The sequence below is a fragment of the Diabrotica virgifera genome, chromosome 3, assembly GCF_917563875.1.
Source record: "Diabrotica virgifera virgifera chromosome 3, PGI_DIABVI_V3a".
Lineage (NCBI taxonomy): Eukaryota > Metazoa > Arthropoda > Insecta > Coleoptera > Chrysomelidae > Diabrotica > Diabrotica virgifera.
This window is the reverse complement of record NC_065445.1, coordinates 10,682,240-10,697,880: the sequence shown is the minus strand read 5'-3', so window position 1 is coordinate 10,697,880 and position 15,641 is coordinate 10,682,240. Positions and strand designations below refer to the sequence as shown.

At 33.5% G+C, this 15,641-nt stretch overlaps 2 protein-coding genes across 4 annotated transcripts in view; one reads left to right on the top strand and one right to left on the bottom strand.

The window, feature by feature from the left end:
- LOC114324228 (gustatory and odorant receptor 24) overlaps positions 1 to 6,511 on the bottom strand; it is a 29,385-nt gene extending 22,874 nt beyond the window's left edge. Inside the window, exons 1-2 of one of the 2 annotated variants that reach the window (XM_028272019.1) lie at positions 6,301 to 6,511; positions 1,442 to 1,737 (exon numbers count right to left, since the gene is read on the bottom strand). In XM_028272019.1, coding sequence (XP_028127820.1) covers positions 1,442 to 1,732 — 291 coding nt within the window. In that variant the 5' untranslated portion in view covers positions 1,733 to 1,737; positions 6,301 to 6,511. The remainder of the gene's footprint in view (positions 1 to 1,441; positions 1,738 to 6,300) is intronic. The other variant, XM_028272024.1, reaches the window with a different exon arrangement.
- An 8,733-nt stretch (positions 6,512 to 15,244) lies between these two features.
- The window catches only part of LOC114324247 (uncharacterized), an 81,476-nt gene continuing 81,079 nt past the window's right edge, over positions 15,245 to 15,641 (top strand). Inside the window, exon 1 of one of the 2 annotated variants that reach the window (XM_050646285.1) lies at positions 15,245 to 15,592. In XM_050646285.1, the coding sequence (XP_050502242.1) occupies positions 15,367 to 15,592 (226 nt within the window). In that variant the 5' untranslated portion in view covers positions 15,245 to 15,366. Of the gene's footprint in view, positions 15,626 to 15,641 lie in introns of both variants that reach the window. The other variant, XM_050646284.1, reaches the window with a different exon arrangement.

The following is a 15,641-nucleotide window of genomic DNA, read 5'->3' as shown; positions in this document are numbered from 1 at the left end:
GGCGAAACGGCGGCGGCGAAATGTCCTAGACCCAAAATCCACACCCTTGGACCAAAATGGATGGTTGACATATGAATGGGTGAGTCTTTTCCGTAACTTTAAGATGGAAGTTGGCACTATTTTCACTTCCGTCAGATTTAGAAAATCGAAAATTTCGTGTATATATAGTTTCCCATGTAGGGGGGTGTAGGTGTGCGCCACTGGCGAGAACTGCCGTTCCCTGGTAGTTATGTATTATAGGCAATAAATGTTTTTATTTTTATTTTTATGTTTTATCTGAATATGGACCATTTATTTAACAAATCATTTGAGAGACATAGTCCTGTCGCCAGTGGGGGTACAACGGCCTCCTTAATTCAGATGGACTTACCCAAGTTTTCTTTATGTATTTTGACCCGTAGAACACGAATTTTTTGGGTAACAGTCGATCCGGATGTCGATAAGATTGTTATAAACAAAGAACTTGAGGAATCACATAACAGCGATTTTTCGCAAAACAAAACATGTTTTTGTATTCTTTGGGTCATTCTAAGCAAAAAATTATTTCACAAGTTTTTTGGTAGGATGCATAGTTCTCGGCATAAACGGGGTTGAACTTTCAAAAAATCGAAAAATTGCAATTGTTGAACCCGAATAACTTTTGATTGAAAAATAAAATAGCAATTCTGCTTACCGCATTTGAAAGTTCAAGTAAAATTCTATCGGTTTTGATTATTTTCATTGCTAGAAATTAATTTTTTTATTGTTAAACAAAGCTATCAACACATAGTGATTGAATGATGTTTTCAATGCATTTCTAATTTGAAATCGAACGAGTAGGCGCGCATACAGAATTTCTACGTACATTACGTCCATTAAAACGCATGCATTGGGCCCGGGAAACACTATGTGTTTATACCTTTATTTAACAAATAAAAACTTATTTTTTAGCAATGCAAACAATCAAAACTGATAGAATTTGACTTGAACTTTCAAATGCAGTAATCAGAATTGCTATGTTATTTTTTAATCAAAAGTTATTCCGGTTCAAAAATTGCACTTTTTCGATTTTTTGAAAGTTTAACCGCGTTTATGTCGAAAACCACGCGTCCTACGAAAAAACTTGCAAGACCATTTTTTGCTGAGAATCACCCAAAAAATACAAAAAAAATATTTTGTTTTGCGAAAAATCGCTGCTATGTAATTCCTCAAGTTCTTTGTTTATAACAATCTTATCGACATCCGGATCAACTGTTACCCAAAAAATTCGTGTCCTACGGGTCAAAATACATAAAAAAAACTTGGGTAAGTCCATCTGAATTAAGGAGGCCGTTGTACCCCCATTGGCGACAGGACTAACAGCCATATGCAATAAAACTCAACGGGGAATTACTTAATGTAATTAGATATGATAGAGAAAAATGCATGGTGTCTAATATAATCGTTAATTAAAACCTCTTACCTGAAATACCATATCTAATTGAGCGATTGGAGATATACCTGAAATCTTCATAAACAGCAACATAGGCCTTAAGCTGTCAAAAACTACACTACTGCTGCCACTTTTGCTTTGAAAAGCTTTTATGGGTAATTGGTGACCAGGTCCTGGACCTTGTGGGTGAAAAGGAGCCACTTTAGTGACCGGATTTTGCTCAGGATTCTGGTAATAAGGCAATGTTCCTTCCAAATACACGCTCCGTTTTCTTTCTGTAGTAGGTGTGTCTTCTATGATGTTGATGTTTGGCCCGAACATGGTGCCTGAAACCATGCAAAAGAAAGCAAATCTTTATTTTCTGCAAGATTTTTGACTTAAATTTTAAATAGCTATTTTGATTTTCTACAATTTTCTTCGTGTTTCGAAAAAGAAAAGTCGTTTAAGAACTAAAAAAGAAGAATTTAGACCGTAATAATTCGAAAAACGAGACAAGCAGAGGAAGAGTAGAGGCAGTTGAGACGAGACGAAAAAGGAATACTGAAAAGGAAGAAGAAGGAGAATAATGAAAACCAACTGAAAGAAATAGAGAAGTATAATACACAAATGGAAACGTGAAAATTCTACAAGAAGGTTATCTAAAACAGAAAAGAATTAAAACTTAGATTATCAATAGTTAGAAACAGAACAGGGGAGATAAAGACCAGATACTAGAAAGATGGGCAAACAATTTTGAAGAGAGACTAAATATAACAACTGAGATGAGGTTGCAAGAAGCAGAAATCCAGCTCGAAGACATGGAATACGAAAGAGAGAAAGATAACTTTTCAACAGAGGAACAACACAGAAGAAATACAAAAATTGCAAGAAAATAAGCTCCTGGAGCAGATGGAATTCCCTCTGAGCTTTTAAAACATGGCGCAAAAAATCTGTTGTGTAAATAGACTCGTAAAACTGATTTGGAAACAGGTAAAACTATCAGAAAACTGGAATGTAGGTATAATCGTACCTATTCATAATAACGAGGATCAAGCAATTTGTGATAACTACAGAGAAATTAACGTGACCCACAAATAGTGGCATACATTATGACCATAAGATAGCCTATTGTACCTTTTATTCAACATTGCTCTAGAGAAAGCTAATAGAGAATCCATAATAACATCAGTGACAAGAAAGCATAGATAACAATACATGGAGAACAAATTAAAAAAGTTGAAAAATATAAATATCTGGGTACAATAATTAATGAAAATAATGAATACTTAGAAGAGATTAAAGCGAGAATAGGACAGGCAAGAAATGCTTTCATCAAACTAAAAAAAGTATCCTGTAGCAAGGATATTGTACAGGATTTATATTAGCATAAAAAAATAAGAGTAATCCATATCGATTTAATTTTTAAAAGTCTTAAACATTGTCTACATGTATTGTTTACGTTACGTAAATGGGTGACATTGATGTTGCAATGTAGACCACTCGTTTTGAAAACTCCGAAGTCAGCGATTCTAATATTATTAGTAATTCACGGTCACATTCGGGTGTCGTAAATCGTAATAGAACAATTACGATTTATTTATAGATACGGAGAAAGTAAAGAGGGAATTGATTCATTATTCAGACATCGACGAGGTTAGATCATAGACTTTGTCCACCAACTTGTTACTGGCGTATTTAGTGTTCAAAATAAATATATGTCTGGTAAATAGTGTTTTCAACTCGATCAACCCCATCATCGGGAGTAACAACCCCCCAGTGCCAAGATAATATTACAATTTCTTTAAAGATAAGACTTCTGAGATGCTACGTGTTCCCCGTATTATTTTATGGGTTGGAGGCTTGGACACTAAAGAAAGATGTTTCGGACAGATTAGAAGCCTTCGAGTTATGGGCCTATAGAGAAGGATATTAAGAATAAGTTGGGTGGATAGAGTCACGAATGTCGAGGTGTTGAGAAGAATGAGAAAAGAAAGAGAGGTTTTTAGGGGCGAGCGTTATAACTTGTTAGAGCAACGGTATCGAAAGTGCAAATTGCCATGATGGTTGCCGACTTTCTTATAGGAGAGATATATGAACAAAAAGAATAACAACAAGAGGAACCACTATTAATAGAAGCGTACAAATATTAGCGTATGCAGACGACATCGCTATCATAGCAAGAAGAAAAGCGGTGCTGGTCCAATAGTTCACGGCATTGGAAGCAGCAGCAAGAAGAATAGACTTACACGTTAATATTAGTAAGATTGGAAAACTATACTAGTAAAATTGAAAAAAAAAATACTAGTAGAACCCGAAGATCTAATGGTTGGAACATATACTTTCGAAGGAGCAAGAGAGTATGTGAGGGACAGAGCCTATTTTACTTCAAATCAGGCCTGAGGCACTACACAATTTTCGGGCCCCTAAATATGATTTAATAATACTAATAACTTTTTTAAATAAATAAATAATTTAATAGAAATATAGTTGCACCAAAAATTTAAATTTTAAATAAGTTTAAATTTTTATTAACAATAAATAAAATTTAAAAACAATTACTTAAACGTTGTTTATTATTACAGTCATACAGGTTGAAGGTTCACATTTTTTAAGATACTCAACTGAAATTAAAATTTTAATCGCGGCCTACTGCGAATCCACAACCAGAGTAATTTTTCTATATTTTACTTCGCGTTAGCTAGATATCGGAAAAAGTTATTTGAAAAAGATGTTCCAAATATTATTCTAACCCCACATACCAAATTGCATGACAAAATTCGCACTTTTAGTTTTTTCAGTATTTGTAGTCAGGACCCTAAAATTCGTCTGTCCCGTGATGCATCTCAGGCCAACCAATTTTAAGTTTTAGGATCCTGACTACAAATAATGAAAAAAACTAAAAGTGAGAATTTTGTTATGAAATTTGGTACGTGGGGTTAGAATAATATTTGGAACATCTTTTTCCAATAACTTTTTCCGATATTTCTAACGGGAACCAAAATATCGAAATTTTACCCTGATTTTGGAGTCGCAGTAGGCTGCGTTTAAAATTTAAATTTCAGCTGAGTATCTTAAAAAATGTGAACATTCAACCTGCATAATTGTACAAAACTTCACATTTGTATTTATTTTGATAGCCAAAATGTATGGCTGTCTTCGTTTTAAATGCGACACACCCATAAAATGGTTTTATTATTATCCAGTTGTGTAACACATTCACTAATATTATCAATGTATTGATTCGGTCGATCATTTATATTTGAGGCCTATAAAATCAAAACCGGCTAGATCCATGTTTTGAAAATTTTCAGGAGGCTATAAAACATTAAAAATGTAAATATTCCAAAAAGTATCAGGCATTTGTCAGTCAAAGGGGCATCAATAAATATCATAAAATGGCACACTAATTTGTCATTTTTCTGCATGCCCCTTACATCTTCAGAAATTTGTACTTTTAGTTTGGATTTACATATAGCAGAACGACAAATTTAGGATTTAGCAGGTTTTGATTCTGATGTGCTCATTTATAAGATATTGTTGAAATTCCAGATTTACCTAAATGTTTTGGTCAATCCCCTATATCGCTAGGAAAAGAGTTATTGACATTGTCGTTTTCTATAGGAGATGACGGAGATGTATTTGTGACAGGTGAAGTCGCTTGAAAATCAACAGTGGAGTAATCACTTATCATTTCCTGTTCGTAAAATGAAAGAATTTTGAAAATTTATTTTGTTATTGTAATATAAATAAAAAATTTTTGGTGATCTTTCCAGGCCCTATTAAAATGCGGGCCCGAGGCAGGTGCCTCACGGGCCTAGTGGTAAAATAGGCCCTGGTGAGGGAGTATATCTAGGCACAAAAATCAACCAAAGTAATACAGTAACTGCAAAAATTATCAGACGTATGTATCTAGCAACTAGAGCATACTATTAGTCCAGAGTAATAAGGATTTTCTCGGGACACTCAAAGATCCAGGTAGCTGACTACTTTTTTAGATATTGTAGACCTATAGGAAGAAAACCTACCTGTTTCCTGCCTAGAGTTCGCGTCCGTTTTTTAATTATTAACAATTTAGTGCAAAAATCGCGATTTTTATACTAAAATACTATTTGATACTAAAATTTTTTATTTCATTAGTAGTTCCAAAATGACACAAAATCTAGGCATCGGATAAAAAAGTTTATTTGAAGAAAGTGTATTTTTTTGTTCTTCTTAATGGGGGTACAGGCTCGTTTTTGTAATATTGTATTTAATTACAGAGTAATTTCCACATATTAATATATTTTTCAAATTGGGCTCTGTACTGCCATTCTTTATTATATTACGAATAAGTGTGCCAAATATCTCGAAAAAATATTCAAAATTACAGCCGCAATCTTGGAACGCGTTTTTGCTACCTGTTGATCGCTACTGTTTACTCTTAAATATGAAATTATAGGTTAGGTACCTAATTCTAAAAAATTTGGTTTGAAAAAATTTTTTCTACGGCAAAAATTGAGTGAATTGTAAATGAGTATATCGAAAAACATTGATTTTTTCGATATAAAACTAACACTTTCGATATCGAATAAATCGAAAACTATTAATTTTATCAAAAAAATGTATACAACATTTTTTGCTTAGAATGAATGTTTTTATGAACTTTTGTGGTCAAAATATATTAAAAAATTTCCACCCTCGAGATGGGGTGGCAACCATCCTCATAGTAAAAGCGCCTTTCGGCATCATACAGATTTTGATCCTTGGACTATGCACCACTTATTCTCAAATTTTCAAGTAAATCAATCCATTCTGTAAAAATTGCGAAATGAAAAGCTTCGGTTCCTGAACTAGTATGACCGTTCACATATCAAGTAAAACAAGTTAAAATACTACGAAAAGAATACTATCATTATATCCAAACTACCTACTCACAAACTGTTAGAAAACTGCTTTATAGATGTTTTTCTATTTAGTTCTTCTTGGTAAACACAATCTCGAAGCTTTTATTCGATGTTGCTCTACATATGTTTTTTCTATTTGATTCTTTTTACTAAGTACCGACTCGAAGCTTTTATACGATGTAAGACAGACTGAACTTTTCTAACGAACTTTCTTATTTTCACTACGACCATCTCCAGACTAATCCAACCACAAACTGAACTTATTGTTAAGAACAAAAGCTCATATGCTTTTCTAGAAACATGAGGCTCAGAATTTTTAAGTGACCTACGGCTCTTAGAGGTCAAGACATAGACGTGTCACTAGTCAATTTAAAAAAGAAGGGCTTGAGTATTTTAATAGTGCTCAAAGCCTGTTTATATAGACATTTACAGTTATTTAACAAACTGTCATATAAGGGCGATTAATAGTCGACATATTTTATAATTTTCTACCATTGTTTTGCCCACCAGGCTTGTAATAAAAGGAAGAAATTACTTTACGTACGCTATCCCAGGCAACCAAATAACGTTTACAAAACGTTGAAAAGACGTCATAATTATCACCAAACCACGTCAGTTTATAACGTTTTTTCGACGTCGAATGTCACGTGAATTTGTTCCACCACAATTGACGTCATTTTTATCACGTTTTAACTTACGTGATATCAATAACGTAGTTTTTATGTCGTTTTTTTAGATTATCTTTCATTTTATGGTTTTAAAAATACCTAACAATTATTCGTATAAGCATTTTTCATTTAACTGTTTTAAATTTAGCCCCAAGGCTGAAAGTAAAACCAAATGGAAGACTATCTAAAATGATATAGAACTACAATACCCTCAATGCAACAAATATAGAATTTTCACTTTTTATATATACTTACGGTGTCAAAACTGAAACAACATATAAACTAATAAATAATTTATTAACAAATTATTTAATTAAACTCGGTAACACATAATTAGTTTATTAACAGAAAATAAACACAAAAAAAAATAAATAACATAACCTCAAACAGTTTTCAAGAAGAACTATTGCATTGAACTAACTCACTTGAGAAAAACGAACAAAAATCTCTTAATTAACACGTTTCTTATTTTACCACACAAAGCATGTAAACAATAAATAAAAAAATTCTTATGGAAATTGTTTGGAGTCATAAGTGGCATTACCTAAGTTTTTAAGCTCCTCCCAATTTTGTGACGTCAGACTTAGGCTATCAAATGAAGACGTTTCTACGACGTAATGTTCAAACACGTGTATATATTCAACCAAAAACTGACGTTTCCTCGACGTTATTGACGTCACTTGGTTCCCTGGGATGCAACTGATCTCTCTTTCTCTCCCATTCTCCCTTGCATTTTTCTCATTACTGAGAATCGTGATTTCCTCCAATACTCCTAACAAACTTTCTCCATTGGTCTCCATATCCAGCTGCTCTAAAAGGCACGCATGAGTGGCCCTCTGAATTCTGACTTTGGTCAGACAATCTGGTTAGTGGTCGTCCTCTTGGTCGTCTTCCCGGAACGTTTTCGGAGGTAATTATTAATATAATAATCGTCATCTCTGCAAACCAAGTCACCCAAGAACTGTGGAATCCGCTGCAGATATGTTGACAGCCTTTTTTAATGTCAATTTGGTTAAAAATGGAAACGTTTGTCCAATTAGTTGTCCAAGGTATCTAAGACATCAATTTTTAGCGTTCTTGTGTGCGAAGAGCATTAGAAATATTGAGAATTAAAGTGCTTTCATCAATCTCATCTTGATTTTTTGAGAGACATATCTGTCTTTCCAAACCTTAGTTAGGTGACTCATCGCATTTTTCACTCTACGTGTCATCTTTAGTTATATTAGTGCTCTTGTCTGTGAAATAATCCCTCACCAAGTTCTGTAGTTATGGGGATATTTCCAATTCTTCTAATAGTCTGATGATTTTCCCCCAGCTCGCGTTGTTGAATGCATTCTTGATTTCCAGGAAGATTGCCACCATCCATCTACCCCTGCATGCTTCTTTCTCCCTTTCTAATGTGTTTATAGCGTCTACGGCAGATCTGCCTTTTCTGAACTCATTCTGGCGATCCAACAGGCCTTCCCTATTTCTTTTTCAAGCTTCGACTTTATTAGGATTTCGAATAGCTGCCTAGTGTATTTAGCAAGCAGATTGGCCTGAAAGCATCCGGTTCTTCCATTTCTTTCCAGGTTTTAGGTATAAGGTTTGCTGCTTTCCATACCGTGTGTTCTAAGGAGGACGTCCATAATATTTTTCACCCATTCAGCTTTTTCCTCAATTATAGTCCTTAATATATCCGGCGCAATTCTATCAGGTTTGGGCGCCTTTTCTACCATTAGTGCTTCCTGCTTCCATTGCTTGTGCTAGTTCTCTTCTGCGGCTGTTCTCTATCTTAAAGAAGATGTTTGCTTTGAGGTATTTTGTCCCAGATGTTGTTCCAGGCTTTCGTATAGTTCTTTCCAGTATCTTCCCTTTTCGCTGTTAATTTCTTTGGTTAATTCTTTCTTTAAGGCTTTTAGTCTTTTGGCCTAATTTTAGTTCTCTTCTACTAGTCGGTTATTTTCCTGTCTTTGGTGACTTTTCTTCTTCATTCGTTGTAATTTCTTCTTATAATCTCTAAGTTATTTGTCCACCGGTATGGACGGGCGTTCATTCTTTTTCCCCCGGGAAACATCCCTTAGTTAGCTTTTTGATTTGTTCATATCCAGCAATCCAGCTTCAAAATTATTTGGGTGTTTTCTCATTCCCTGTAATTCGTCTCTCTTTCCTTGATTTTTTTTCTTACTTTGTATAGGATATATTTATGATATGTGAAGGTTTACCCTACTACTACATCCCATTCTTCTACTTTTCTCTTAATCGGATAGTTGCCATCGTTACATGGATGTGCGTTTGGCTTGTTCCTTCTTCGAATGTTGCCTTTCCCGTATTTAATTCAACCAAGTTCATAGCTTGAATGACTTCAACCCATGTGTATCCCCTTTTATCGTCTGCCGGTGCTCCCGAAAGTATTGACTTTCAGATCTACGCTCCACAGCAGTTGAAGTACTCAACTGAGATCTTTCTTGGTTTTCTTCTCCTTACAGCTGTCTGTAGTATGGCCGAAGCGCATACATGCGTAGCACCTCATCAGTTTGAGTCTGGGGGCAGTAAGAGTGCAGGTTACTAATCGTACCCTGATCTATTTTTTTTCCTTAAGATCAGTGTCTCTGCTACGTTAATGCTAGCTGTGATGACAACTGCATGTCCACCATTTAGGTATTCACTTCTGGCTTTTAAGTTGATGGTTTCAGCCTCCCTTCTTCCCACCACCCCCTTAAGTATATCCATAACTTCTATTCTCTATTAAAATGGATGAAAGATGTATCCAGCTTACACAATTGAATACCTTCTGATATTCAACAAAGCAAATAGTCATAGGTACTTAAAATAATCTCGACTGTTCAATGAGTTGTCTTAGATTCAGGATTTGCACACCTGTACCTTTTCCCTTTACAAAGCCCGCTTGTATTTGGTAATGTAGGTTAGGTTTTAATCTGTTGTTGATGATATGCAACAAGATTTTACTGGCATATGTTATTAGTGATCATGTACAATAGTTTTCACATTTGGTCCTGGCTCATTTTTATGTGGTGGAATATGAATTGATGTACACCAACCAATCAGATGGCCATTTTCCCCAATTTCTTGTCATCTACTGAATGCACTAGTGCTTTTATTATTGTGTCAACTCCTGGGGATTTTAGACAAAAGTTAAAAAAAAAATGGAAACGTCACTTTGTTGAAACTGTGGTAAGAACAAAAGACGAAATGTGTTTATATAACATTGAACACCAAAATGAAGAGTATTGATCAAAAATTTGCAGATCAAACTCCCTCATCTCTTCCTTAACGAACCGCTATGAATCAATTAGCAAACAAATATTTAATTTTCTTTTGGAAAGCGGTCAAGTTTCCAGAAAATGACTTAATTTGTAAATAGAATTATTGACGGTTATATATCAGCATTTTGTGATTAATTGTTCGACGTGTAATTGACAAGGTTTTTTTTAAACAGGGGTGAGAGCCAAGGATAGGGGGCTGCCCTTAGTAGTAGTTTTTAATAATCAATGTTGCTGTCTACTTGCAATATACATAAAAATACTCTGAAATGGGGTTCAAGGTTATATCTTTGTTGTCTTTTATTATTAAAACCATTTCTCTCTGTATCTACCTTTAATAATATTTTTTTAATTCAGTTTTAAATTGTTTATAACTCGAAACCGAACAAATTTAGAAAAGAATACAAGATACTTTTTTTCTTCTTGCAGTACCGTCTCCTATCGAAAGTTGGCTACCATCATAGCAATCTTAACTTTGTTGGTTGCAGCTCTGAACAATTGTATTGAATTGTACCCGTACCACTCCCTTAAATTTCGCAACCAGGAAATCCTTCTACGTACCACATTTCTCTCTCCCGAGATTTTTCCTTGGATATGAGCCTTAGCATCTTAAGCAAAATATCTTGATTTGTTACTCTCTCTGGCCATGGTATTTTCCACATTCTCCTGTAGCACCCCATCTCGAATGCCTCAATGTTTTTGATGTTTATCTTTTTTAGTGTCCAACCTTTTATGCTGTACATCAGAACGGAGAAAATATAGCACCTTAAAATTCTCGTTCTCAATTTCAGATGTATGTCTCGGCAGCATATGAACTTTTTCATTTTGATAATGATTGTCTCACTATTTATGTTCGCCTCTTACATAAATTCTCTTGTCTGATCAAGACATTAGTGTCAGTGAACCAAACCCCTAAATATTTGTAGGACAATCATTATGTTCAACAATCTTTAGAAAGATCCAAAAAATCTACCTAGAAAATCTGTCAGGGCCGAAAAAGTTGATTTTTACGATTTCTTTAAAAATAAATTTAAATAAATTAGGACCACTTTTCGGAAGGGCAACTTCTTGAACTTTATTCTATGCCATTCTATGGCATTTCATTAAAGTGATTATGTCTCTTCTCTTCTGAAACACATCAAACGTAAAAAAATGAAAAAAATATTCAGGCTGTATTGATCTCAAAAAATATTAGGCCTGGATCCCGCGTACCAAAAAAAGTTTATTAATAGCAAGCTGTAAATATGTGAATAGTTTAACGGTGTCTAGTCGCACAAACTTTGATGTAGGTGTGGAAACAGGGGAAGTTTTAATTGTGAAATGTAATTTTAATTGTGGAACGTGTCATCCTGACAAGTTTATGATTGTGAAAACTAGCAGGTCGTTTTTAAGTTTATTCAATAGCAAATTATATAAAATATCCCTAAAAATTCAGTTATTTCAGATTATACCTACATAACCTATAGAAAACCTTGAGTTAATCTATTTTGAAGTCTATAACATGGAGAAAATCCCTAAAAACCACCGAACAAACCAGTTTTGCGGATTTTTGAAGATGGCGCACCTTACGGAAAAATCTGAAAAAAGTCAGAAATATAGTTTTTGATAAAATCAACAAAACACAAAAAAAAATAGACATACATCCATCACCAAAAAATTATACGTACCTATTAACAAACAAAAAAAAAGAGGTTATAATATGTACACTCAATATTCGGGTCCATAAAAATAGATGTTTTAAAGGCCTCAGCTGTGCGTGTGAATTTTTTGTAATTTATAATTTAATAATTATTAACTATCCTAAATGGGAAATAAGCCACAATTTAACCAAAAAATGACCATTTAGAATAGTTAATTACAAAAATGCCACAAAGAAATAGCTTCAGAATAACATTCATAATTTAATTGCAATCCAACGTAAAAAAAAATATAATCGAAAAATTGACATTTTTGGCTGTGGGGGAGGGGGAATAGAGGAAGTGGGCTAAAATTGCGGTGAGTCCTAATTTTTTAAAATCATATAGAACGTAAAAAAAATAAAAAAAATATTCAGGCTGTATCGACAATAAAAAATATAATTAGACCCGCAAAAATCTTTACAAAATTTTAGAAAAACATGGTTTTTGGGGGGTTTAAAAGTATTTCGCCCAATTTTTGAATATCCTAATATACTCAGTTACTTTAAATTATACATAATCTATTAACAAAACCTTGAGTTGATCTATGTTGCAGTCTATAAAATGGAGAAAATCCCCAAAAACCCCCTAAAAAAACCGTTTTCTTGATTTTTCAAGATGGCGCACCTGACGGAAAAATCTGAAAAAAATCAGAGAGATAGCTTTCGATAAAATACACAAAATGCAAAAAAAATTGGACCTGCAGCCCCCTCCGAAAAAAAGTTATAGGTTTTAAAAAAGTTAAAAAAAAATTTGAGGTTATGTACACTCGACCTATGGGTCCATAAAAAATGGACGTGTTTTGTAAAAGCCTCAGCTACACGTGTGAATTTTTTTAAATTTTTAAATCAATTGCAACCCAACTAAAAAAAATTAAATCTAAAAATCTACGTTTTTGGCTGTGGAGGGAGGGGTAAGCGGGGTGGCGAGCTAAAAATCCGCGTTATCTCATTTTTTAGTTGCATAGAACGTAAAAAAATTAATAAAATTGAATTCTGGGAGTGAGGGCATTTTGCCTATCTTAACGGGGGGTACCCTTTGCACTCAAGATATTTATGATTCATAGTCACTAAGTAGCGAAATGGGTACCCTAAAAATTTCAGTAAAAATACTGAAAAAGAAAAAGTTATTTGGAATGACTTAAAAATGATCAAAATAGAAAAAATGCACCCGAATATAATTTTTTATAAAACTTCTTATGCACAAGATACTTTCAAGACTATTGACATCAAACAAAATAATAAAGAACTTATTAATCAAGGACAAAATAAGAAAATCCAGATAAAACCATTCTTCAAAAAAAGCCCTGCAATCGATAAAAATAAAAAGATAGATCTACTGGATCTTTGTAAGGAAAATGCCATTAGACAAGTTTATTGGCCATGTTACCAAATTTACCGGAAAAGATCGAGTAGAGGAGGGGCCTGAGTCCGACTCTGAATAATTTGTATTTATTTAACTTTGTTTTAAATTAAAAGTTTAATTTTCTAACAAGTTAATTTTATCTCAAATCCTATAGTCTCCAGACAGACCTCTATTTACAAGAAGTAGCTAATTTATGTCGTAATTCAAGAAAAAAGTTTAGTTCGATAGTGTAACAATGTCACTAAAGTTTAAATTTCAGTTAGTTTAAACAAATATTACCTAAATATTTTCATGCACTAAAATGTTCTACAGTCCTTCAAAACCAAATTACTTATTTTCGTTCATTAAAAATGAAAATTAAAAAAAATATATAGAATATATAAAATACGAAATTTCTTTTTCTTCATTTTCTCACATATTCTAATTTTGGACTTGTTACGTTATTGAAGTGAGGTATCGATATGCCTATTTAATAAAAACGCCTTAGTTTGGTATTAAATGACATGATAAAAAATTAAATAAATAATAATTAAATATCAAATAAATCTGATTTGAGTCTAATCTACAGTGTATGCAACCAGCTTAACGCAATATTAAAAATTGTCGTCTGTGCTGCCATCTATTTAGTCAAAACCAAATGTGATAGAAAGCTAACCTGTTGTCAAGTAGTAATCTTGTCAACCTCTACAAGCATGTAATGAACATAGATTTATAATACTCTAGATTGCGCCTTACGATCTTAAAATGGGTGACGGTTGCGACAGAGATAAATGAGCCTATTTGGTCGGTAGTCTCTTTCTAATTCAAGGGGAGTATCGACGACGTCACTATCCTACTCTGTCGTCGAGTATTTTAGATGATTTGACAGTTCGAGCGGATGGCGACGAGAACTGGTCGTTTGTCTTCGGACGTGGATAATCCTGGTTCGAATCCCATAACAATCTTTACTTTTTTATTTTTAGTTTAATCAATATTGCGTTTATTAGATATTATTACATCTCTAAAATAAATCTATGCAAAGAAATATATAACAAATAAGAAAAACTGTGTAGGTACCTATAGATTTTTAAAAATATAAAAGCCAATGTTATTTTTTTTAATAAGTTAATGGTAGAATACTATAAAGTAATTAAAAATATTCGTAAAAAAATACCAATAATTAATATCAACATAATGTACCATCGATTTATTAATTGAATCGGTCATTTAAAAAATAACACGAGTCACATATTCCTAATTTTACAGAAGAGCAAAGAAAACTTAACTATATAGTCGAAAGATGGATGAAATGGATGACATCAAAATTCAAAGTTATATTGTAGTTTTGTTCCTAATGTTTTTACTAGACTGGTGTCGTTTTTGCACACAACGTTTATCTTAAAGGAGTCTATTCCTCTCAAAAAGTTAGTTTCTCAAAATTGTGGACTTTGCTGTTTTTGAAATGACCGATTCAATTATAAGTAATTAGACATTATTTTTATTTATGAAACTATTGTTACAATTTTTTAAAAAAGTAGAAGCAAAACAAATATTATTCACATCATTCGAATAAGGACGAATTTATATTAATAACGAATGACTTTTATTTTACTATGCAGTTCACAAAATGTATTCCAATATTAACTTACTATACATAGGTACTACATTTATTATCTGCTAGATTTACTTAGGTCCATTTTTCAGAAGTAAAAATATCTAATAAACGCAATATTGATTAAATAAAAATAAAAAAGGTAAAGTTGGTATGGGATTCGAACCACGATTATCCACGTCCGAAGACCAAAGACCATTTCTCGTCACCACCCGCTCCAACTGTCAACACATATTACTCGATAAAGTGGGATAGTCACGTCGTCGATATTCCCCTAAAATTAAAAAGAGACTACCGACCAAATAGGCTCATTTATCTCTGTCGCAACCGTCACCCATTTTAAGATCGCAGGGCGCAATCTAGAGTATTATATATCTATGGTAATGAAAGATGTCACTGTCGGCCGTTATTTGATTGTAGTTTCACTTTTGTGTCGTGGTAACCAAAACTGGCGGATTGTCTACTAACATAACCTTGCAGTTGGTAGTTAGCATGTTATTATTCATAAATATACAATTAGAAGTGCTAAAATGAAAAAATTAAGTTGTATAGTGCCGGATTGTGATTCCGTGGATTCCCAACACGATGGTGCAAATACAAAGTTTCACCAGTTCCCTAAAGAAGCCGAAGTGAGGAAAAAGTGGCTAAAGGCTATAAAACGAACGGAAGGAGAAGTTAACAAAAGGTCTAAAGTGTGTTCCAGGCATTTCAAAACCGACGATTACGCTATCACCAGGCTCAACTATGGAGTTGGAGGTAAACCCACAGCTTCGGGCTCTAAGAACACCTGTACGAGTATTTTGAG